The sequence below is a fragment of the Eublepharis macularius genome, chromosome 1, assembly GCF_028583425.1.
Source record: "Eublepharis macularius isolate TG4126 chromosome 1, MPM_Emac_v1.0, whole genome shotgun sequence".
NCBI classification, from domain to species: domain Eukaryota; kingdom Metazoa; phylum Chordata; class Lepidosauria; order Squamata; family Eublepharidae; genus Eublepharis; species Eublepharis macularius.
This window is the reverse complement of record NC_072790.1, coordinates 115,610,697-115,635,693: the sequence shown is the minus strand read 5'-3', so window position 1 is coordinate 115,635,693 and position 24,997 is coordinate 115,610,697. Positions and strand designations below refer to the sequence as shown.

The 24,997-nt window shown below is 43.5% G+C and overlaps 1 protein-coding gene across 2 annotated transcripts in view; it reads left to right on the top strand.

Annotated features, from left to right (window-relative positions):
* Positions 1 to 12,600, top strand: part of SLC18B1 (solute carrier family 18 member B1) — a 28,536-nt gene extending 15,936 nt beyond the window's left edge. For both annotated transcript variants that reach the window (XM_054980743.1, XM_054980822.1), the window contains 8 exons: positions 103 to 239; positions 948 to 1,049; positions 1,892 to 1,983; positions 6,217 to 6,312; positions 6,998 to 7,072; positions 10,315 to 10,408; positions 10,498 to 10,547; positions 12,179 to 12,600. In XM_054980743.1, coding sequence (XP_054836718.1) covers positions 103 to 239; positions 948 to 1,049; positions 1,892 to 1,983; positions 6,217 to 6,312; positions 6,998 to 7,072; positions 10,315 to 10,408; positions 10,498 to 10,547; positions 12,179 to 12,245 — 713 coding nt within the window. In that variant the 3' untranslated portion in view covers positions 12,246 to 12,600. The remainder of the gene's footprint in view (positions 1 to 102; positions 240 to 947; positions 1,050 to 1,891; positions 1,984 to 6,216; positions 6,313 to 6,997; positions 7,073 to 10,314; positions 10,409 to 10,497; positions 10,548 to 12,178) is intronic.
* Positions 12,601 to 24,997: the final 12,397 nt, after the last annotated feature.

The following is a 24,997-nucleotide window of genomic DNA, read 5'->3' as shown; positions in this document are numbered from 1 at the left end:
CTGTGTCTGGTTGACCCATGATACAAGGGCTGTGAAAGAGTTGTAAATCGACCCAAAGGCCACTTTCCACAAAGATAACTTTTTGTTACTGTTTTGTTGCAGATTCAGCACCTACCAAAGACTCTTTCTGGAAGCTTATCACTATACCCAAAGTTTTAGTCCTCAGTTCTACTATATTTTCACTAAGTGCATCTTTTGGCTTTCTAGATCCAACAATGTCGCTATTTGTCTTGAAAAAAGTAGGTGCTATTTGGGGAGAATGTATTGCCTTTCATGTTAAGGTATTAGATGAGATTAGATTATTAAATTTTATAAGGGTTCTGGTGAGATAGCAATGGGGAATCATTGGCAGAAGCAGCCCTTTATCTGCTCTAATGGCAGATTCTTGTTTGGACTTTGTTCTGTCAGAGTTAATTCCAAACTAGCATTTTTATGGGTACAACTAATGGAGTTCAATTTTCCTCCCTACCTCTTCCTATGATAGTGGACAGGGGACTCCCAGGAATAGGATTTTGAGTTTCCATAGGAAGGGGGAGGTGAGAACATCATGCTTTGAGTTCAGAAGTTCTTGCATTCATAGTTCTTGTTATCCTCACAACAATCCTGTGAGGTTGGATAGTGTGAGAAAAAGTGACTGGCCCAAGGGCAGTCAGTGAGTTTCATGGCTGTGCAACGATTTGAACCTAGGTTCCCACAGGCTTAGTCTGACACTCAAACCAGTAATCCACATTGTGCCCAACTCCCACAATTCCCACAAAAGTCCCCATTCTTTCAGCAATGAAGCTAATATGTGTGTGCCTTATCTTTCCCCTTCCATTGAAATTAATTAGTATGGTGTAGTCTTGGTTGTCTGGGCAGATAGAATTTAATAAGGGATTATGAACACCATTCATATGTAATGATATGCCCCTTTATCCTCCCTTTCCCTTCTTTTATTTTCTCCATAGTTCCAGCTGCCTGTTGGTTATGTGGGGCTAGTGTTTCTGGGCTTAGCCCTCTCCTATTCCTTATCTTCACCATTCCTTGGTTTTCTGAGTGATAAAAAACCAGTGAGTAGTTCCCTGCATCCTTGTTGTATTACTGTTTTATAGATCTTGCAACTGATGTACTTCAGAGGTTGAATGCTATAAATTCCTGTTTGGTTTGGCTGTGAATCAGCACTCTGCTGGTTTGAATCCCATTAGTGCCTTGAGCTCAGTAGGTGGCCTTGGGTAAGCCACTTCTCTCAGCCCCAGTTCCCCTGCTACATTGTGGGAATAATAATAATAACAATCGCTTATTCACCACTCTGACTAGAAGAGCAGTATATAAGCGCAGTTGTTGTTGATATTTATTTGATATAAGGGCCCGTTGCTGTAGCCTCTTCTGGAAGATAAAAGAATATGAAAGAGATGAAGCACTGATGATAGCAAAGATTTTTGGATTCATTAAAGTTAGGACTAAGCTAGTCTATTCTATAGTCTACGTGGAAAAATGCTGGGTTCACTTGCTGATGTCTACAGTTTAAAGATCTCAAGTAGCAGGCCTGGGAAAGACATCTTCCTCAACCTTTGAGGAGCCACTGCCAGTCTGAGACAATACTGAGCTGGGCAAATAATATGACTTGACACATAGCATATCCTTAGGTTCTGATATAATTTTAAAATGGCTCCACTAAACTCCATATAAAATTATAATGGGGGGGCGGGGAGTAGAATTACAAGGCTGGATGTAGGCTTTGTTTTGAGCCAGGCCTCCACATTCAAGTGCAATCTAAATGTCATAGTTCTTCACTGGAATGTGGAAAGGGATGTTTTTAAGCACCTTTCTCTTTCCTAGAAGTGGACTTAACAGTTTTATTTGATCTTATGGTGAAGGTTGAGTTGCTCATCTCTTTATTTATTTCTTGTAGCCTTTAAGGAAGTGGCTGTTGGTCACTGGAGGCTTACTGGCATCATTATGCTATTTTCTGCTAGGACCAGCTCCCGTCTTGCACGTTGAAAGGTAATGAATACCACAGGGATCTCTCTAACATTTAAATTTGTCTGTCCTGAAATACCTGTTTATCAAAATAGCTATAGCAAAGGCTTTGTATTAGGGTTGCCAACCTCCAAGTGGGGACTGGAGCTGTCCTAGTATTACAACTGATCTCCAGACTACAGATATCAATTCCCCTGGAGACAATGGCTGCTTTGGACAGTGAATTCTGTGGCATTATATCCCACTGAGGTCCCTCCTCTCCCCAAACTCTGACCCTCCCTCAGGCTCTACCCTCAATATTCCAGGAATTGGCCACCCTACTTTGGCCACCCAATATTCCAGGAATTGGCCACCCTACTTTTTAATGGTACCAAAAAAACCAATGAATTTTGCTACCTCACTAGTTGTATTGTTTCTCTTTTGTATTATTTGTTGTAGGAGACGTTTTTTTAAAAATATGGTTTAAAAAAATCTAATACTGCTAATTACTTGCATACTTGGAAGTAAGTCCCATTGAACTTTATGTGACTTACCTCTGAATAAGCATGCATAAAATTGTACTGGATGTATTTTATCTCATCAGTTGTTCCTCCAAGGAGCCCATACAAGTATATGAGGGGGAGAGGGGATTATTCCATTACATATATATTTTACTGGTGCAAATTAAAATGAAGTAGCCATGTTACTAGTATGTTGCAGTAAAACCTAAAAACAAGTCTTGACTCTGAAAGGTAAATAGATCAACTGAAGCACAAACTTTTGAGGGCTACATCCCATTCCATCAGATGGCTCAAAGTTGACTACCAAGCTTCACAGTTGAGAAAAGATTAGAACCCAGTCCAAGTCCAACATTATCCACTGTGACCTATTAGCTCTTTGTCACTTGGTGTCAAAGTTTAAGATCCTTTGCTTGAACTGAAAGAGTAACTACGGGAGATGTGACTTCAAATCCCTCCTTAGGATGTAGTGCCATTGGGCAAGTATTTGCATTGGTGCCTCATTTTCTCATGGCAAGTAAAAAGCAAAAAGATGTCTTGTGGTACCTTTAGAGACTAACAAATTTATTGAATTATTGTTGAAGGTACAAAATAAATGACTCTAATTTGACTTTACATTGTGTAACATTTTTATTTAGACTTCCTTGGACTTTATTACAGCTCCTCCTTAGTTACCTTAAACTTTTACCTAGTCTTAAACTTTTACCTAGTTGTGACCTAGTCACAACCAACACTCCTTTTTTTTGCCACACACATTGAGCTTCAGGAGTTCTTTACTTTACCAAGGCTTTTACCTCAAAAAAACTTTCCCTTTGGGGTTTGACTCTCACTGCTAACACTACTTGTGGCATTTTGCTCTGTTTGTTGACCTATATACTGCTTCCTCTCAAAAGGTTTTTGTTGACAACCAAGGCTTTCTCCTTCGATTTCTTCTGTTTCAACCAGTCTTATAGGAAGGCTTTATTACATATGGTAGTAAGACAGAATGGTCAGCATATGTGGTGGCTGTGAACTAAAAAGGGGATCCTGTATTGCAGATGAATCGGATATTTTGCTTAACCAGAAGTAGAATTTATTTGTAAGCACATATGCATGATGGTTGCAAAGTATTGATAAGTGTATTGGTTTCAGAATAGGTTTATAAGCTTGGAGGTTTCAAAATAGTTATATATTCTTAAATCCATATTCACAGACCCATCACAAAGATCAGTTTCTCATACAGATCTTCACTAATAGAATACGTACTTCTCTCATGCACACAGATATAGATTCACTTAGGCTTTTCTACACACCTTCCCTGACTTAGACAGAATAACCTCTCTCTGACTGACCGAGGCTTCCACACAGTTTGCCTGATTTAGGTCCCTTTCACATTTCTGTTTTAACATGGTTGTTATCTGTCGCTGCCCTGACTTCTTGTAAAGTGATGTAGGGTGGCAATGTCAGACAGCATTTATATCCGTTTATGAAGCATATGTGAATCGTGGCCATTTCAAACCGTGCTGCTTTTTTCTGGCATTGGAAGTAGCTACCCGGCTACCAGGGCTGAATGCATTTTTTTTTAAAAAAAAATCAGCACAAAAATATTACTTTACCACTATAGCATTGTAACAACAGGTTCTCCGAATTCCCAGCTTTCATTTTTTTAAAAAGTCAGTCTCTAGTCCCTTCCATTGTGGAGATACAAGGGAAAAGGCATATTTCCACAACAGAAGGGTCTAGAGATGTACTTTTTAAAACATGAAAGCTGGGAATTTGGAGAACCAGCTACAAGTGTCATTACAATACTATAGCATGGATCTATACACATTTTTTAAAAGAACATGCTGGAATTGGATGAGAAAAGAAAAAAGATGGCACTGTCAGAAGCACTACAGACATTTCAAACAATACTTTACGGTGAATAGGAAGCGTATTGAAAACTTTAGAATAGGAAAAACAGTTTAACAAACTGCCCAACCCTATGTTGCAAGTGGGACACAGTGGCTGGGTCTGAAAAGATTTTTTTAAAAAACCCATTAGCAACTGGTAGCGCAATGGGTTTTGTCTGATATGGCACATTAAGTCCGCTACAACCAGCAGCCAAAAGTTTTCAAAGGCTATGTGAAAAGGACCTTAGACAGAATAACCTCTCTTTGAGATATGCTCAGACTGATCCAGGCTAATAAACAGTTTGCCTGACTTAGAATTTCTCAGAATTCCACACAGATTCACTGTACTTGACAGAATAAGTACTTACTCTCAGCACACTGATTAAAAACCTGCCTCCTAGGGTACAACTACTGTCCAGTCACAGCATATTCCACTCACCCATTCAGCCCCCCCTCTCACATCAGAGGCTTGCACTTCTTACCACAATAGTATATGTTCAAAACACCCCATTAATACACAGAAATGAAGCACACAAATTTATTTACATGCAAAATATTATACATGGCAACATTTATAATCCTTTAGGTGTACATTTCAATCTACCACACTACTCTGCTGCTGAAGAATGTCAGGATTCTTCAACAATGGGATTTTAAAGGGAGACTGCAGTGAACATTTGTGGAATTATAATTTACCAGGTGGTTTGATGCTGTAAGTCCCGGCTTGCACAGAGCATAGGTATAACTTATCACCAGTTACAGCTGTTGTGAATGGTCCCACTTTGCCTCGTGTATACTTTCGAATTTTGCATAGAATTCTTGTCAACCACACTTCTTGCATTTCATGGCCTGTTAACCCATTGTTCTTCCTCTCTACAGTGTATATATTTCTGTTGAAAGAGGCTCTGGCCAAGGAAAACTTAGATTGCTTCCATGTGGAGATTTTGGTTTGGTTTGGCACTAGAACTGGAGCAGGCTTTTTAGAGCATCCACATGTTATTATCCCCGGATTGTTGACTTTCTGGGTTTTTACTTGGTTTGGAAAGTCAAAGCACTTTGTTTGCTGTGTGGTTGAGAAGATGTCTCATGCACGTTGGTACCATTGCCTCAGCTGCCACCCCTACTCCCCACCAATGGATTGCTATCTTTAAAAAACAGCAGTTGCTAGATCACTATATTGCAATAACATTATAACAAGCTATTGCCTCGATAGGATATGAGGCTCTTCCCTTCTTGGTCACCTGCATCCAAACAACTGCTTCTTTAATGCAAGCAGATAAGGAAGTCTTTAACTCTTTTTGTTGTGGAGATATAATACACATCTACAACAATAAGGGCTAGAGACTTTTTTAAAATGAAAGCTAGGAATCCAGAGGAGCTAGTAGGTCATGGCAATAGGTCATTGTAGCATTATTGTAGTGATTTACCAATTGCTGATTTAAAAATAACAACCATAAAGGGTCTCCTGTGGTTCAGAGGGGAAATGGCATCTGGGAAGGTTTAAAGAACTTGTAAGAAAAAATATTGTTCAGATGCTCAGCTGCTGCTGCAAATGCCTCTGCATTCTCTGCGGCAATAAAAGTCATGCAGAGAATTGTTCCTGTGTGGAAGACTATATATGCTTCAGTGAATTAATTTGTCTTTAAGGTGCCAAAAGACTCCCATTTTGTGTTTTGCTGCAACAGATGAACACAGATATCCCACTGGAATTTGTATCTGGCAACTAGTAATGGAAACTTGATGACTATGGAGACATATAAGTTAAATATTCAACATAATTTAAAAGCGATCAGCTGATAAAGCAGTAGACTCTAGATAGTTGAATTAAGAATGCAGTGAAATATTGTTGCCTCACTGTCTCAATGTATTTTAAAATATTTCTTTTGTAGCAAGCTATGGCTGTTTGTTCTAATGCTAGTCTTCATTGGTTTTGCCCTTGGGATGAGTGGTATTCCAGCATTCCCGGAGATACTCAATTGTGCATAGTAAGTAATTCTCTCCAGAAACTTTCCTTGGCTGTGACCAGATGTTATTATTTGATGTACATCTATTCAAAAGTATATATTTTTAAAAAATCAAATTAGCACCAGGATTGTTTAAACATGTAGAGCTGATTACTGCAGTCCAAAACAAAGTATGAGGGTGGAAAATTCTGTCTCTTGGGCAAGAAACTTGATTAATTGTAAGGACATCAGCATGGTATATTCTGATTATCATCACCGCATCACCTGTGCTTATCATCACCTGTAGTTTAAATGGACAGTGCTCCATGAACCTGTTGTTCGTGCAGGGAAAACAATTGAGGGGTTTTGCACAACCCCTCTGATTTGAACAACCAGGCAGCTCTATCATAGATGCTTCCACTTGGGGAGGGGCCATGGCTCAGTGGTCGAGCATCTACTTGGCATGCAGAAGGTCCCAGGTTCGATCCCCAGCATCTCAAAAGGATGAGGCAGTAGGTGATGTGAAAGACTCCTGCCTGAGCCCTGGAGAGCTGCTGCCAGTCTGAATAGACAATACTGACCTTGATGGACCAATGGTCTGATTCAGCATAAGGCAGCTTCATATATATGACGTGTGGTTATGTTACTTGTCACCAAATACTGTAGCAGTTGCAAACAAACAATTAGTAACTATGGGAATAACCTACTTTCGTCTTTCCTTCTGCAGTGAGAATGGATTTCAGGAAGGATTAAGCTTATTAGGACTGGTCTCAGGGCTCTTCAGTGCATTATGGTCCCTTGGGTATGTAACATATCAACTGTCTTGATGATTTTCAGTAAGCATAACTAGTATGACCAGCATGGAAGAAGTTCACTCCCTCTCCACACTGAGCCTGGATCTTCTGCCTCCAGCTGTTTTCCAGTAGCTGGAGAAAAGAGTGAGCTGGTCTTCCTGGGCAGGCACTGCCTTGAACTTACTTTAAATGTGTGCTGCGACACGACAGTGGTGCATTCCAATATTTTTGTGAAGCATCTGCTAGACATTGAAGTCTATGAGCAGCTGAACAATTTTCACCTCCCATTCCTGCAAAGTGAGCAAAGAACAAACTGAGGCCACTTCTTCATTGGCTTCTAGTCGTTATTTGGATACAGATGATCAGGAAGGGGCCTCATGTCTCAACTTCTCGCCCTACAGTAGTTCAGCTGAACAAGTAGGTTGTGGAGGTGTGCTATGTGGAAAGTCCTTTAATTCCACTTCACTATCCTAAGACATTTCATCCAGACACTGCTGCAGTGTTGGGACTGAAGAGTTGGGCCTGCTATCTGTTCTCATTTGTGTAAAGCAGTTTGGTGGGGGCTTGATGGGGGCAGAGCTGGCATGAACTTCTTTGCTTCCATCTGTGGTACATAAAGGGACTCTAGCACATAAAGAGGGGTTGCATTCTCCCTTCAAGGCATGGTTTTCCAGCAACAAAATTCTGCGGTTTGACTGATGAAGATATGCATCTCTGAAATGGAAGTAGTTGTTTGGGGGAGAATTTCTGGATGCTAAGCAACAACTGAATAGTATCTGCATATTCACCAGCTGAACCACAATTCAGTTGGGGAAATCTTATCTTAAGACAGAAAATCGTATCTCAGTTGGGCATGTCATCTGACAGTAGCTGAGTAGCCTGCAGTAGCCGAGCTAAACTGTTTAGCCAAGCTAAACAGCATCAAATAACCATGTCCTTGAATTCATGGGATAGCAGTTAGTATTACGCAGCTGATGTCTTGTGATGGTTGTTAATCAGGTTCTTAGTTTCCTGTTGGCTACTGGCTACAAATTGCTTCAAGTCTAAGACTTGAAAAGTTGCTGTAAGCACCACTGAAAAGCTGCATTCATAACATTCGCTCCCATGCTACCATCTTGCATTATAATGGCAGACATTGAGGAACGGTTATGGCTGTTGGCTGGATGCTAAAAGGGAAAAACATATTACTACTTTAATATATGAATAGTTCAGTTCTTTAATATGTCAAGTTCATCTGTGGATTTTAATCATAGCTGCACAGTATTTTTTTAAAAAGAGCTACAAGAAAAAACATTGAAATGTTAAATGTAAATATTTGAATACTCAGCATTCAAATTCAGGGGAGGGAAAGGAAAGATGAAAGGAACAAATCAAAAGATGCTTTCAGACTCTGTCTTCTAAGCTTTACTTTGAATCTGTCAAAAGGTTTTTTCTTTTTACTTATGTCATTTATGGTCCTCCCTTCTCACTGAGACTGAAGGTGGATTACTTGGTGTGAGATTAGTACAATCAGTATCAAGGACATTTCCATACAGTGTCAAGAACATTTCCATAAACAACGTCATAGAGTAAATAAATACAAATTTACAAACATATAGCATTATCAAGGATCCAATGCAGAGTTGAAATGCTGAAACAGAACATAATTGTAGGACTGACATTAGACAACATGAAGCACAGGTAGTATATAGGAGTACATATTTAAAACAACAGATAATATGTAAGGCAGCATAGTGTGAAGTCTGTGGTCCCTAACTCATTAGTGAAGCATCTGAGACCTCCTCCCTACTAGAAGTGCACATGGAGCTTGATCCAGCCCATTGCAGGCACCACAGCTGCATGTTGAGAGATTTCTGTAGGGCCTTACAGTTTCTGATTTCCCTATCCTTCCCTTTAGTCTCCTTGCCAAGATACTATGGCTAATGGCATCTACCAAACCATTATGAAGAATGGGCATCTTCCATGTTGCCTTCCAACCTGCCTAGCAAGGAACCTGAGCCACCAAACTTGTGTTCTTGACCCAATAGGGAACATAGGCTAAATGGAGTTGTGGCTAGCTCACACAGGTCTCCATTCATAAAATGGTTTGGTATGACACCTGCAAGGAATATAAGCTCTGTTATACCCTATCCTCAGCACATGGCAGATGTGCCTATACTGGACAGAGTTATGCCTGAAACTAAGCTGCATTTGAGCCTTGTCAGTCTATAATACTTTTCATTTCCAGTCAGACCACTAACACATCTGTATTTTATAGGTTGGTGAGGTGGGGCAGAAAAGGGAAAACAGCTGTTACTAATTCATTTCTCATTGGGGGAGGGACTCCTGCAGCCTCACCAGTGGGTATTCTAAGGAACTGGCAGAGGTTAGTGTGAGTTCGTTGCTGGTGAATGACCAGCAAGAGCACCTTGACAATTCATCAGCAGAATGCTTGCACTGTCCTGCCTGGGTTGTCTCCTCATGACAGCTATGAGTCGAAATATGGGGCCACTGTCCCTTGTTTGTCACTCAGTGATGGCAGCCATTTACTCTCCTTTGCCCCACTTCACTAGTCATTACTGTATATATCCTATTTTCTGACTCTCCATTGCACAGACACCATTTTGTGGCCTCATTTCCTCCCAGTGCAGCTTCAAACAGAAAGACAACTGTTATCTGTGTTTGTGTATACATTCACTTCCAAGGGCATTAGTTTGTGTGCAAAACGAGGTTATATAATTTCTTTTGAGATTGGAGTAACAGAGCATTACATTCTCCAGCCTGTTATCTTTGGCTTTCATGAGCCAATAGTGTGAAGGAGGGAAAACAAGTATTGATGTAGAGTTTGTGACAAATGGGTATGCACAAAACATATTCTTAATTTGTCAAAACCAGTTTTTTATTTTATAAAAAAGACTTGATAGTGCTACAGATAGAGGTGGGAGTGGGAGGAGATGGATCGTCCTGATATTGGCTGGTTAGCAGAAAATCAGCAGAAAATCATGGTATCACATAACTGGAATAGTCCTGACATTCACCTATGCCAATATTTTATCCTGTGTACTGAGGACTAAAGAAAATCCTCTCTCACACTCAGCAGCAGAAGCTATTCTCTAGAATTCTGTCTGTCAGATAGATGGACATACTCCTCAGTAAAAGACCTTGTACTGAAGTACAAGGACTATTGATAAAGTTTGTTGGATTCCAGACAATGTCAATATATTTTTTTACTCTTATGTTAAATTTGGCACTTTTGTTCTGTTCCTTTTAGGTCTTTTGTAGGACCAACGCTAGGTGGATTCCTAAATGGCAAACTGGGTTTTGAGTGGGCTGCAGCCATACAAGGTGGATGGCCATTATTGAGTGTACGTAAAGCAGTATTCTTGACTGGACATTTTTACTGTATTTCTATCTGAGCTATTTCCAGTGCACTAACAGGATCTTTTCTTTTAAGGGGATAGTTATTGGAATTTATTATATCTACGAGACCTCGCGTAAAAGAAGGTACTGTCAATCTTATTCTTCCCCTTTTAAATTATAATCGAAATAATAAATTTACAGATTCATGTTTTGAATTTTTCCTAAAGTTGACCAGCATCTAATGCCAAATACTTCCATTTCTTCTTCTGTTTTTGAATTGTTTGTTTGGCTCCATCCAAATGCGAGCTGAATGTGTTGAAAATGCAGTGTAATTCATTACACCCCTAGTGTTCACTAAGCTCTGTATTTTCTAGGAGAGGCTACATGTGGGATGTAACCAAATAGTTACTGGAAAATATATTTATCTTATCCAACATTCATATTGTATAGAAGCTGTTCAGTTGCTGCTTCTTGGCACTATTTTCTCTTTTCCTGCTGCTACTTTGCCTTCACTGGCTCTGGCCGCATCTGTTTACACTGCCATTTAAGAGTGGGACCATGGCTCAGTGGTAAAGCAGCTGCTTGGCTTCAGTCCCCAGCATCACAAGTTAAAATGATCAAGTAATAGGTGAGATCCTGGGGAGCTTGGATACCAGTTGGAGTAGGCAGTGCTGACCTTGATAGATTAATGGAGTGCATTGGTATAAGGCAGCTTCATATGTTCATGTGTCTTCTGTTGGCTGTGGAACCTCTGTGACTGTGTGTGTGTGCATGCACGCACATGCATGCATGCATCTGTGTCAGGACTTGCTGTGGCCCTGCCTTGACCTGGGACTCTTTAAAAGCTAATAAGCCCCTGTTGTTCCCACTGCACTTGAGGCTCCTTGCACCCCTGACCCTCCAGGAGAAGGCCCCTGTCTCCTCTACCACAGCAGGCTGCCATTCAAGAGCCAGTGGAACAAACAGAGCAGGAATCTCCTAAGTGGAACCATGATCTGCCAATGCCTCTAGATTCCCCCCTAGGACTCCAGGAACAAAAAAGGTGGCGAGCAAGAGCCAAAGCTTAGACTAGGAGGATGATACCTTTCTCCAGACTTTTTCAGGAACCAGGATCCATGTCAGGCTGCTGGAAGGAGTGATGTTATCAGCTCCCTATATAAGCCTACAGTCGAAGGTTAGCCTTTGCTCTCCAGCCGAGCACACGCTGAGCCCTGGACAGCTCCTTGCAGTAAGGCTCCTGCTTTGGCATCGAGGGTTAGCTCCAGCTTGGCCTGACAGGTTGTGAACGAGGCAACCTGGAATGTCACCACATCTAACACAGTGTTATCAACAAAACCATATGTTATTACCATAAAAAAAGCTAAATGACACTGTAGAAAAATCAAGAGAAGGGCAAAAAGTAAGGAAATGGCACTAAGAACAGCAGCATTGTGACAATGCAGATATATTTGCCACAACTCTGCTTTTCAGTACTAGTAAAACATAGCTAAGTGCAGACTCCCCCCCACCAATGCAGTTTGTGTGCTACATTCCATGCCCCCCCCAAGTAACCTTAGTCAGTCATATGTGTTTGGCTAGCATATCTCATAAGGTTGATAAAATAGGGGAGGGAGAGCCATAGATGCTACCGTGAGCTCCTTGGGGTGAGAGTGGGATAAAAGTGTACTAGCCAGTGTTTCAGTATTTTTCATTTTCTTTATGTCTTGGTCAACTATGCAAAGACACATTGAGACTCTTGCCTATTATAATCTTTTGTTATTTTTACTTCCACATAGATCCTCTCCACAAGACATTCTGGGTACAGAGCAAGAAAGAGCTCATCTTTTATCTAGTGAAACATAGTTCAGAAATCTTCCCCATCAGCGAGTCAAATCTAATTTTGCATGGATTAGATGCATAACCCACTCACAAGGGAAAGGAAATAACTTCCAGTGCAGAAACCTTCTTATAAAGCCTTGTCAAGAATTCTGAAGCCTTTATAACTGTAACGTACCATCATTTAGATAACTAATGCCTTTTGGGCATTCCTGTGGTGAATTACTTGAACTGGCTATATCTGAGAGTATTTGAACAACAGACATATTTTACACAGTGTGAAAATAATTTATAGCACAATGTGCAATATGTTCCATAGTAACCTATTTTTGTACTTAACACCACTGTTGCTCCATATAAAATAAATCTGCTGGTCCAGTTTCTTCAGAAGTATAATTTATTCTAGTAAATGTTGCTAGTACTTTTTACAGAATGTTATGCTGATGATCTAAAACGATGTATATTACTTTAAAAATAAAATAATAAAACACTACAATGAATAAATAAAATTGTTTTTCTCTCTACCTTTTTTCTCAATTCTGACCCAAACAGCCTTGTTCTTCATAGTGGTGCTCATATAATACACCCTGTTTTGTTATCCTGCACGCACACACTGATCCAAAAAACAGTGTATACTTGGATACATGCACACAGTCCTATGTGCACAGGACAGCTCAACACATACATCCTTTTGCAAATTTTTGAGCACTTTACTGAAACATGCTGCTTTCTGCTTCTGGGTTACGTTTGGTGTTGAAATGAGTTGTGGAGCTCCATGTGTGTATTAGAGACCTTGTTATTCAAGAGATGGTGTGTCAAAACTATGTATATTAGAAGAAAAGTCTTACGTTGTGTATGTTAACATATTCACTCAATGACTGTAACGAGTGTCATAGGATTGGTTTTGGTTCCTGTACACTGTTGTCCTCAGGTTCTACATTTTTTTTCCCCTGGCTATGATCTAGCAATATTGATTCATCTAGGGCCTTTACTAAGCCCTTTGACTTTCCCAAAATGTAGCAACTGGCTGTTACCAGAACTGCTCTTATTAATGGGGGAAATTAGCTTTGGCAGTCTGTAACTAAAAATAGCGCGGATCTAACCTATGTTTACGGAGGTCCCAATTCCAGACACTCTAGTGACAAAGAGGCAGACTACAAATAGGTTCAAACGTGTATTTACTAATAGTGTGGCGTAAGCCTGAACTTGCACATACACACAAGAAAGCATACAAGACCTAGGAAATACAGAGTAGGAAATAGAGAGACTTTCGCATTAGCAGGTTCCCAACGTTGGTGGGGAATACTCACAATCCTGAAGCGAAGCAGAGACACAACAGTGAGGTGGCCCAATGCCAGCACTGGGACCACGGACAGACAGCGAGGGGTTCTGGATAGGATGGCACGCGCACCGTGCGGTCTGGGAGACCGGCTTAAATACCCCAAAACGTACCCTGGGGCTGGTGCTGTACTTGGTGGTTCTCACAGATTAAAACAAAGGTTCTAATGGGTTACTGAATGGCCTGGATAGGCCACTTTGGTAATCTGATTGTGATAAGTGACACCTCAGGAAGAGGGGACAAAAGAGGGAGGGGGAAATCCGAGTGGGTTGAATGGATGTTCCAGCGGACAGGGCTTGTCCTGATGTCATCAACTCTGGAACGCGGAGGTTTCTTTGAGATGCATTCTCTAAGTGCTTGGGATGGTCGGCACTTAGTTCCTTCTCCGGGGCGGCTCCTAAGATATGCAGAGCGGGGCGAGGTACTCTCGCTGCAGACGTGGTGTGCCTGCTTCGCCGAAATGGCTTCCCAAAGCAATCTTCTTCCCTGGGTCTTCTGGCTGTCTGAGAACATGGACGCCGGCGGGGCATAGCTGGGGCTGGTTCGCAGGTTGCCCGGTAGCGAGGGCAAGCTCAGGGGCCGACCCGCGGGAGGCTCCAGGCGGGAACTGACCAGGGAGCACCTAGCCAGGCTCGCTGGAGGTTTCCCTGGCAGGCACCCGGCTGCTAGCAGCGGCTTGGGCCCATATGAGGCAGGCTTCCATGGAGGCAGGGGGAACAGCACTTAAAACACAGTCCGAAGCAGGGAACAGGCACGGTCCGTGGCAGATGGCAATGCAGGCACGGGGCACACTTGTAACAGAGTCCAAACACACCCTGGGAAATCCAGATATAGGTCTGGGCAGGGCTGCCCAGGAAGAGGGTCCTTTGTGCAGTTAGCCAAACATGGAGTCAGGGAACTACACAGTCTATTGCAGCAGCAGGGTAATCAAACAGCAGACAAGAAACTGACACGTGTACCAGAACACACACGTGCAAAGCAATCTTTGTGTAGTAGTAAAACAGCAACACAGGAAACTTTAACACAGTCCATGGCAGGCCTTAAAGCAGGAGAGGGGGCCTACTTGGCAACATGGCCCAATCACCTTTACCATCTGCTAATGCTTAAGAGTATACTTAATGATTCTTCATCCTGTTAGCCTCATGACAGAGGAGACAACTTTGTTTCCCAGTGCAAAAGTGACTCTGCTCATCTACAAAGCACACAGAGATTGTGATGGTAAACAAAGGAGAAAACACTATAGAAGAGTATTTTGAAATGAATACAATTTAAACCGAAATTACCTCTTTTAATATATTAAATTTGATTGCCTATTCATCTATTATTTCTTAATTTACTTCATTTGTATACTGTCTTTCTCCACAATGGAAACTGACATCATTCTCCTTGCCTCCATCTTATCCTCACAACAACCATGAGAGGTAGGTCAGGCAAAGAGTGTGTGACTGGAACAAAGTCACCCAGTGAGCTTCAACAGCAGAGTGGTGATTTGAATCTGGGTCTCCCAGATCCTACTCTGAAATTCTAACCACTGCTGTCCCTATTGGCTAAATTAGGATTATCTGAAGAATATTTAAGGAGTTATGATTATATAGCTGCTAGATGTCTGATTAAACAAAGATTATTGGACATAAGTGCACAACAAGATCAGGGGTTGCTAGGTATTATGAGTTCAGCAACTCTATATAATCATCTTATATCCCATCCTGTATCCCGTCCAGCTTATTTTGATGACCTAACGGTCACAGAATATAGGACATCGTTTACTAGGGCTCGGATGAATATACTTCATTTGGCAGTTCTGAAAAGCTGTTATAACAAGATCTCACTTGCTGATTGTGTGTGCTCCTGTGATCATAAATCCATTGAAGATATATCCCATGTTATGTTTCGATGCCCGAGATTTGTAACTATTCGGGAGAAATATCTTAGAAATATTCTGCAACGGGTGCCAGGGAGGTCAGAGCAAGATAAATTGGTGCTGCTGCTGGCAGATAAGGATAAACGGATTACAATGCAAGTGGCAAAGTTTGTAACATCGGTAAACAAAATACAGTTAAGACTATGGAAGTAAGTTTTAATTTACTTGAGGGTATTAATAAGTTCCCTTTACTAGTATATTATACTACATGCTGTTATGGATTTTATGGATTTAAAAATCTTGATGGAGTTTTGTCAATTTCGGTTTAAATTTTATGATGTAGTAATTTGTATTAATAATATTGTACTTTTTTGTTATTTGCTGTGGCTGTGCTGAAGCAGTAAAGTATTGATTGATTGATTGATTGATTGATTGATTGATTGATTGATTGATTGATTGATTGATTGATTGATTGATTGATTGATTGAAAATAGAGTTAGGACTTCTGATGAAGGCAACCGGAAATTGGTCTTACAAGAGTAGTCGTTAAGTCCATTACTAACAACAAAGACAATCATTAACAACAAGTTAGATTGAATGGGTCATCTCTAATGTGAAAACCTACTGCCCAATCATTGTTTAACAGTAGAGGGTGGCAGAGTCATTGGTAAGAGTGCGTATTTGTATATATTTATTCCGTCTGGTGTATTATAGTGACTGTTTATATTGTTTTTCCTCATTGTAGTGATTGGAACATATTGCTTATGCTTCATATGGGTCATCTGAGGATATTTCACATTGTTCTTGTAGGAATTACATCATACGTTTTCCTTGTTTATAGAATATTTATATACTGCCAGCATTCAATATATATTTTGGTGTACATAGTGGTTTTGTTTGGTTGAACAATAATAAGCCAAGTCTGGGTCAGTCATGCAAGTCATGTGGTATCAAGTTACCCAGTGGTTGCTTCTGAGCCTGGCCCCAATGAGCCCTCAAGAGCAAAATCAGCCCTGGAAAGAGACCAGCTTTTGCCTTTCACTTGCAGAAACCAAGTCTGGAATACTGGCTAAAGTGTCATGGTTGCCTAGCAACAGCACTAAGGGAAGCTGGTTAAAACTATAGGCACCATCATTTTGGGTTTTTTAACTCCCCCATTTTTTTTGGTTCGTATTTTTCAACAAACTTTGGGCATTTTTCAGGTGTGTAAGAAGATGTGTTTTGTTCATGGTTCCAACTCTGGATTTAAGTATCCCCAGATCAGGACCACTTGGTTATTATTAATATATAAGATAGCTTTGACAGCTGCTTGTCCAAGTTATATGGATACCTTTCAGCTTGCGGAGCCTGAGGATGTGGACAGGATTCTTGGAAAAGTGTGACCTACCACCTGTGTTCTTGAACTCACTCTTCCAGAATGATAAAAGCTGCCTGAGGGACTGGCTGAGTGGGTAAAAGGTATGGTGAATTCTTACTTGAGAGTGGGAGTTCTGCTGCCTATACTCGAGGCATTTATTAGACCTGTTTTGAAAAGGAAAATAAAAACCTCCCTGACTCCTTCTCCGCTAGAGAACTTCTGGGTAGTCTCCAATCTTCTGTTCTCGGACAAGATATTATAGCAGGTGAATCTAAGAAGACTTCTTGGTTCCAGGGAATCTAGGAAGACTACTTTTCCATACCCATTTCAATCTGGATTGAGGTTGGAATTTGGAACAGAGACTGCTTTGGTCATCTTGGTTGATGATCTTTACTAAGTACTAGACAAAGAGAATGTGGCGTTGCTAGTTCTGCTGGATCCCTAAGCAGCCTTGATATTATTGACCATAGTATCCTACTGAGCTGCATCTCAGCATTGAGAATAAAGGGAAGCCATGTTATGGTGGTTCAAACCCTATCTGGGGATCTATCTCAGAGGGCAGTATTGGAGGATCAATTTCCTGGTTTAAACCCAAAGGAGCTACCCATCCTATAAATCCACTCAGCTTCCAATTTGAGTAAAAGTCTCTGAGTGTTCATCTGTGGGTTATTAGGCAGAGCATGCAATACTGAATATTTAAAGTCCCGTTCCTGGTGTCCAAGATCATGGAAATGAGAAGCCAAAGGGGCTTCCATCACCTTATTTTTTTATTTTAGAAACATGCTCTTGTATCCTTACCTTTATGGGGTGTTGTGTGCTTCCTATGTAACGCAAACCACATCAGCATTTGATAATATACACCACATTGGAAGTTGCACATGTGGAAAAGCTCTTACTATATAAAGGTTTGCCTGTTTTTGGATTGGTAATACAATTGATGTTAATAGCCAGTGTGCACACGTTACAGTGTCTGCACGGATGATGTCCTAGTGGTAACCTATGTTTGCTCCCTTTGATAAAGTGCGAATGTACCAGTTGGTCTCTAAGACTGCGGGTACTTCTATATCCTATGGTAGGTGGAACTTCGCACCCTGGAATGCCTTGCACAATATGCCAATTTTGTTTGACAATTTTAGCCAATGCTAGTCGAAAGGAGAGTGAAATCCACTGACCATTTGATGTTATTTGTGTTCTTCCTAGGTTTCTGATTAAATAATGCTTGTCTCTCAATTCCGGTTGACCTCTCCACAACCTGTCTCGGGTATCCTCTACAAATAAAGGCTTCCTCTATCCTCTCTAGTTCTTTCACAAAATCTCCCTGCCTAGTGGAGTTCCTTTTTATTCTCAGGAATTGACCCATGAACCAAACAAAATTCTGTGCGTATCCCTAGAAAACAACCACCATATGGCTTCAAAATAATTGCAAAGTTTTTTCTTCTTATGGGGCTTCATTATTAACTAGTAAAATATTCATTATCAGTGAGTTGATGGAGGTGTTCCCAGGAGGAGGCCAGACTACCCACTCTCAGTGGCAGTGAACAGGACGTGATCCACCAACCAGCATTTCTTTACTTTGGAGTAACCAGTAGCCATTTGCTTTTGTAGCATGGTTTTTCTGACTGTAAACTTATTCCAGCGTATACAGACTCCCAGGCATTCTAAGAAGTGGTTAGACCAGCCCAGCACTGGTAAAACAACTATTTGTGGTGTTGTCACGAACGTCTCACTCTTGGGCTGACCTTCCTCTACCCTGAGGTGAAATGTCTCCTCCCTAAGCCTATGAAGCTGAATACTGGCTGGGGAACCTTCAGTAGCGTGGTGGATGTTTAGCTTCAACTTTCTTTCTTGTCCCACCCCTAGGAACATATAAGTGGAATGGTTACCCAGCCAAGTTCACGTAGGGGACAGAACAGGGGTTTGCGCTTCCCTTAAACAGAAACGGGCACACAAGGCTTGAGGAGATTCAAAGTGTAACAGAAGGTTTATTTACAAGTAGGTAATGTAAGAAGGCAGGTAGGCAGGTGTTTGAACTGAAATAACGGAAAGGTTTTTGTACCGAAACTTCACTGGTGTGAGGACAAAACACTTGGTATGATTCTAAGTTGAGAGATGTTGATGTTATTGGACTTAAAGATGTTAAAGTGAGTTCTTTCAGAAGCTGGCACTGCTTCACAAAAGCTCCACTTTTAACACACAGACACAGCACAACTTCCCCTCTTCTCCATGTCAGCTTGTGGCTAGATAAGGCTCTTCCTACAGGTTCCCTTTCAAAAGCAAACAAGAGTCCATTGATTGAATAAGGAAACTTTACTGCAGAAAAGGTCCATTATAGTCCACTGTCCTGAATAGGAGACTCAGGATGGTACACAGTCATTGTTACCAATGAAGGGCAAAGCATGAGGTACAGAGTAACAGTTCCCATCTGCATCAGCCTCCCCCCACAGTTCTCAAAACAACATCTTTCAGTCTTGGGAAGCTGCTCTCCGTCAAGGCCAATGCCTGGTGGAACGGTGTTAGACAAAACAGTCTCCTCCGGTGGGAAAGCTGCCTGGGAACTGGTGCACCTGCGGGGAAAGCACTTAGACACTAGAAACATTAGAAAATGGAGTCAGTACAGTTTAAATATATACTGGACCTGACATTCTGCCCCCCTTAAAATAGATCCCCCCCTGGCTTATATGGGTAACGAGTATGAAAAGCTTTGGTTAATCTAGGAGCATGAACATGTACAGAGTTCACCCACTCATCATATCCAGAATCAAAGTCCTTCCACCTAATGAGGTAAAAAAGCTGATTCCGTTTGATCTTAGAGTCCAAAATTTGTTGCACTTCGTAGTGTACTTGGTCGTCTATCAAAGTAGGAATGGGTGGAGCTTTGATGTGCCACTTGTTGTCGGTGGGAGCTCTTTTAAGGAGACTGACATGAAATGTATCATGAACATGGCGCAAGTTCTTGGGTAGATTTACAGCAACAGTCACTTTATTAATTACTTTGCGGACAGGGAAAGGCCCAAGGAACTTTAAGGCTAGTTTGCGGCTCGTCTGAGCTAATTTCAGGTTCTTGGTGGAAATATAAACATGATCTCCAGGTTGTAAATTCCATTCGGCCACACGATGGCGATCTGCGTACTTTTTGTAATCCAGTTTGGCTTTCTCGAGGTGTTTTTTAATGAGAGTCCATTGCTGCTTGGCCTCCCCCCACCAGGAAGATACATCAGGCGAATTAGAGGAATGGCGGGGGGGAGTGTCCAACGGGAAGGGATTGAAGTGAGTTCCATATACAATTTTGAAGGGGGCTTCCCCAGTGGAAGCATGCACACTGTTGTTGTATGAGAACTCGGCTAAAGGAAGAAGGTCCACCCAATTATCTTGTTGGAAATTAATGTAGCAACGAAGGAACTGTTCTAAAATTTGATTAGTTTTTTTGGATTGTCCGTCGGTTTGTGGGTGGTGGCTTGAACTGATTCCCTGCTCAATATTCAACATTCGCAAAAGCTCCCGCCAGAAGTTGGCAACGAACTGTCCGCCGCGATCCGAAATCACCTTGGACGGAAAAGAATGTAATTTTACGATGTGTTTTAAGAATAAATCTGCCAGTTTTCGAGCAGTGGGTATAGCAGTACATGGAATAAAATGAGCTTGTTTGGAGAACAGATCTACCACGACTAAAATGCAATTATGTCCTTTCGAAAGGGGTAAATCAGTGATAAAGTCCATAGATATTATTTCCCACGGTCTGTCAGGCGTCTCCAATGGTTGCAGGAGGCCTGGAGGTTTCCCTTTCCGGGTTTTGGCGCTGAGGCAAATGGGGCAGGAGCTAACGTATTGGGAAATGTCTTTGCGCATGCCCGGCCACCAGAATTGCCGTTGTATTAGATGCAACGTTTTCAGATACCCATAATGACCAGCAGTGGGGGCATCGTGACATCGTTGTAGTACCTCCCGTCGGAGGCTGTCTGGGACATAAAATTTGCTTCCAGCTAGCCAGTCCCCCTGTGGGGATTGAGCCAGTTTGCTTTTAGGCGCCTTACCCCCCTCCTTTTCCACCGCAGCTTTAAGTTTCGATTTCCACTCCTGGTTATGCGGGAGGGGCTGTCTTGCGCGGCTGCGTGTAGTTACCACGCCTCCCAATTGCGTAGGGGAGAAGACTGTGTCTACAGTCTCCTCCCGTTTGCTCTTGTGTTGGGGCATGCGCGATAGGGCGTCTGCAAGAAAGTTAGTTTTGCCCGGGAGGTAATTTAAAGTGAAGTTGAATTTGGAAAAGAATTCTGCCCATCGCAATTGTTTGGCGTTCAGTCTGCGAGGGCTGCGAAGGGCCTCCAAATTTTTATGATCTGTCCAGACCTCGAAGGGATATCGCGCCCCCTCCAGCCAATGTCTCCAGTTAGTGAGGGCCGCTTTCACTGCAAAAGCTTCCTTCTCCCACACATTCCAATTCCTTTCTGCTTCTGAAAATTTCCTTGACAGGAATGCACAAGGCCGTAGTTTCCCATCCTCCCCCTTCTGCAATAATACCCCTCCTATCGCCGTATCGCTGGCGTCGACTTGCACTATGAAAGGGTAATTTTCGTTGGGGTGGCAGAGGATGGGTTCCGTTACGAATTGTTCTTTTAGGCATTCGAAAGCAGTTTGGCAATCGGATGTCCACTGTATTTTGGAGGAGGGTTTTTTAGCCTGGTCCCCTTTATTTTTTGTCCTTAACAATTCGGTTAAGGGGAGCGTGATTTGAGCAAAGTTTGCTATAAAGTCTCTATAGAAGTTGGCAAAGCCCAGGAAGGACTGCACTTCTTTGCGGGTGGTGGGAGTTTGCCATTCTTGGATCGCTTGTATTTTGGCTGGATCCATTTTTAACCCCTCTTGGGAGATACAGTACCCAAGGTAAGTGAGCTCAGTTTTGTGGAATTCACATTTGGACAGCTTAATGGGAAGTTTATTGTTCATCAAAGTGGACAGGACTTTTTGCACCATTTGAACATGTTCCTCTTCCGAGTTTGAATAAATTAATACATCATCAAGGTACACCACTACACCTTTATAGAGGAATTCGTGTAGAACTTCATTTATCATGGACATGAATACAGACGGGGCTCCCGCCAATCCAAAGGGCATAACTAAATATTCATACTGTCCGAGGGGTGTATTAAATGCGGTTTTCCACTCATCCCCTGCCTTGAAACGGACATGGAAGTAAGCATCTTTTAAGTCTAATTTTGTAAAGATCTTACCTTGGGCCACGACGTTGAGAAGATCTCGGATGAGTGGGATGGGATAGGCGTTGTTGGTAGACACAGCATTAAGTCCTCTAAAGTCCGTGCACAGTCGAAGTCCCCCATCTTTTTTCTTCACGAAGAGTACCGGAGCGGCATGGGGGCTATTGGCTGGACGGATGAACCCTCTTTGAAGATTGGTGTCGATGAATTTTCGGAGCTCCTCTCGTTCATGGAGACTCATGGGATAGAGTCGTCCTTTGGGCAATGAGGCTCCAGGTACAATTTCCACCGCGCAGTCAGTTCGTCGGTGCGGGGGTAGAGTATCAGCTTCTTCTTCGGAGAAGGCATTCAGAAAAGGCCAGTACGGTTCGGGAATTTGGTTTATTTCTTCTTGGGTGAGAAGAGCCTTCTCGGTGTGAGTTGGATCACTACCCCAGTTTTGGTTCCAGCGATGGTTTTTACAGTTGGAGTGAGTGAAGGTGATGCACCCCTCTGCCCAATTTATGTAGGGATTGTGATCACATAGCCACTTGCTGCCTAAAATTAACGGGTATTTGGCAGTGGCGCTGATAACAAAAGACCTTTTCTCCCAGTGTTGGCCCATGCCTGTGATCACTGGGATGGTCTCAGTGGTAACAGGGTTCATATTGGTGCCATCCATTTGTTCAAAGATTACTGGATTTTGTAATTCCCGAGTTGGTAAGACTAGTCCATTGACTAGAGCTGGGGCGATGATGTCTCTCGAACAGCCCGAGTCGATAAGGGCTTGCACTCGGATGTGCATTTTTCTCTCTGGGTTGATTAGAGTCACTGGCATGAATAAGATGGACCCGGGCGGCCGGTTCCGTGCAGGAACGGGCTTGGGGCGGATCTGTCGTTTGGGCCCTTTTACGACAGATCCATCTCGTTTCCCGACTGGGGGCTTTCTGGATTGACTTCTGCGTTTGGGGAAGCGGGGTCGTATTCCATAACTTCTTCCGCTTCTAGTCCTCTCTCTGAGGCGGGCCTTTGGGAAGCGCCGCGGCCTCTGTTCGCTCGTGGTGCGGGAATCGGGCGTTGGAGAGTAGGAAATGGAGCAAGGGTTGGGCGCCGTAGTTGAAGCGGAGGTCTTTGCACAGGCCGGTAGGGGCATTGTGCTGCAAAGTGACCGGCTTGTCCGCATTGCAAACACAGCCCTTGTTGCCATCTAGCATCTCTCGCTCCACGGGTGGCATACCCAGCTCCCCGTCCTCCCTTCTGTAAAGTCAAGGGTCTTCTTTGTCCCGTTTGTTGTTGTTGTTCAACCAAACGGACTTCCAAAATGCGATTTTCAACTTCGCATGCAAGTTGGATCCAACCTAACAACGTAGGGGGATTGTCCTGCATAAGGGCTCTGTCCAGAAGTCTCGGGTTTAGCCCTTGCTTGAACAGAATGATTTTGGTGGACTCCTCACACCTAGGGCATTTGGCAGCCAATTGTCGGAATTTCGTGATATAGTCTCTCGCCGACATGCTGCCCTGTTTAATGGCTTGCAATTCTGTTCGGGCCCTGGTTTCCTCTAAGGGGTCTTCATATTGCGCTCGAATAGCATCCACCAACCCCTGGAGAGTATTGAGTTCCGGGGCCCCGATATTGTATAGTCCTACATACCAGTCCGCTGCTTTGCCTTGTAAGCGGGAGCCGAGATGTTCAATTTGACTGGCCTCACTGCCGAAGAGGTGTCCCCACCGGTTGAAGAACTGCACGACTTGCACTAGGAAAAATCCCAGTTTGGAGGGATCCCCATCAAAAGTAGCTTCCAATTTCACCCAGCCCATCGGGAGGTCTTGCCTCGGAGCCGGTGCTGGGTAGAAGTCCGTCGGAAGCATCAATGGCACTTGAGGTACGGGGGGATCCGGTTGTGGTAGCGGCGCTGGTTGCGCTGGCGGCGGCATCACCGGCTGAGCCGGGGGTGGCGGCCTCGGCTGGGCTGGCGGTGGCGCCCTCGGCTGGGCTGGTGGTGGTGCCCTCGGCTGGGCCGGTGGCTGCAGCCGCGGTCTGGCAGGCGGCTGCAATCTCGGTCGGGCCGGTGGTGGCAATACCGGAGGTGCTGGCAGTAGTGGTTGAGGTGGAGGTGGCCGGTGCGGCTGAGTAGTGACCGGCCGCTGAGGGGCGGGTTGGTGTGGTCGTAGTGGTGTAGGCCCCACCGGTTGGTTCGGAGGTGGTATTACGGGCTGCTCAAGTGGAAAACGTATCGGTTGCTGCAAAGGGGTTAGTTGTGGTCGAAGCGGAAGGGGCCGCAGCGGCGAAGGCCTGATGGGTGGTGGGCCGCGCGGGCTTGCCCCTCCCGGCGTCGTGTCTCTGGGACGCAAAGGCTGGTCTTGTGGCGCCGGTAGACCGTCCCTCGGGGTTTGCTGAATGGGAACCACTTCTAGCGGTCGTTGCGGTAATTCCTCCCCAGAAGGGGCCGGAGGCTCTTCCGTCTGATCCGGCCGAACTGTTGTTGGAGAAGCGGGAGGGGGTATCACCGTCGTCTCGGTTGGACGGGTTGGCCCTTCTTCCCCTTCTCTAGGCTCCTCCGCTGGAGTCTCCTCGGGAGATGGATCCCCGTCCGATGTAGGGGGTTCCGTCGGAGTCTCTCCAGGTACCTCAGCTGGAGTATCCCTGCTCGGCGGAGTTTCGTCTATTCTAGGGAGTTCCGCGGGCGATTCTCCCGGTTCTCCAGGGTAGGATTCCTCCTCTCCCGAAGGCAGCGGCTGCTGCGGGGCGTCCTCCACTGGATAGGACATAACACTTTGGAGGGTGGCGATTTGTACCGCCATTTCTTCAGGTGAGATTCTCTCTCCTGCCCCCATCGCTGAGATTAGGTGAATGGCATGAGCCAAACTTTCCTCCATATCGATCAGCCTAGCTTCCAACTGTTGCATTCGGCTAGGACCCGGTTGCCCCATCACGGAACCACCCTCGGTTGTACTCACCGGGGAAAACGGTCCCCAAGGTGGAGGATCTCCTTGATCGACTCGCGATCTCGCTGCTAGAATTCCTTTGGCTAG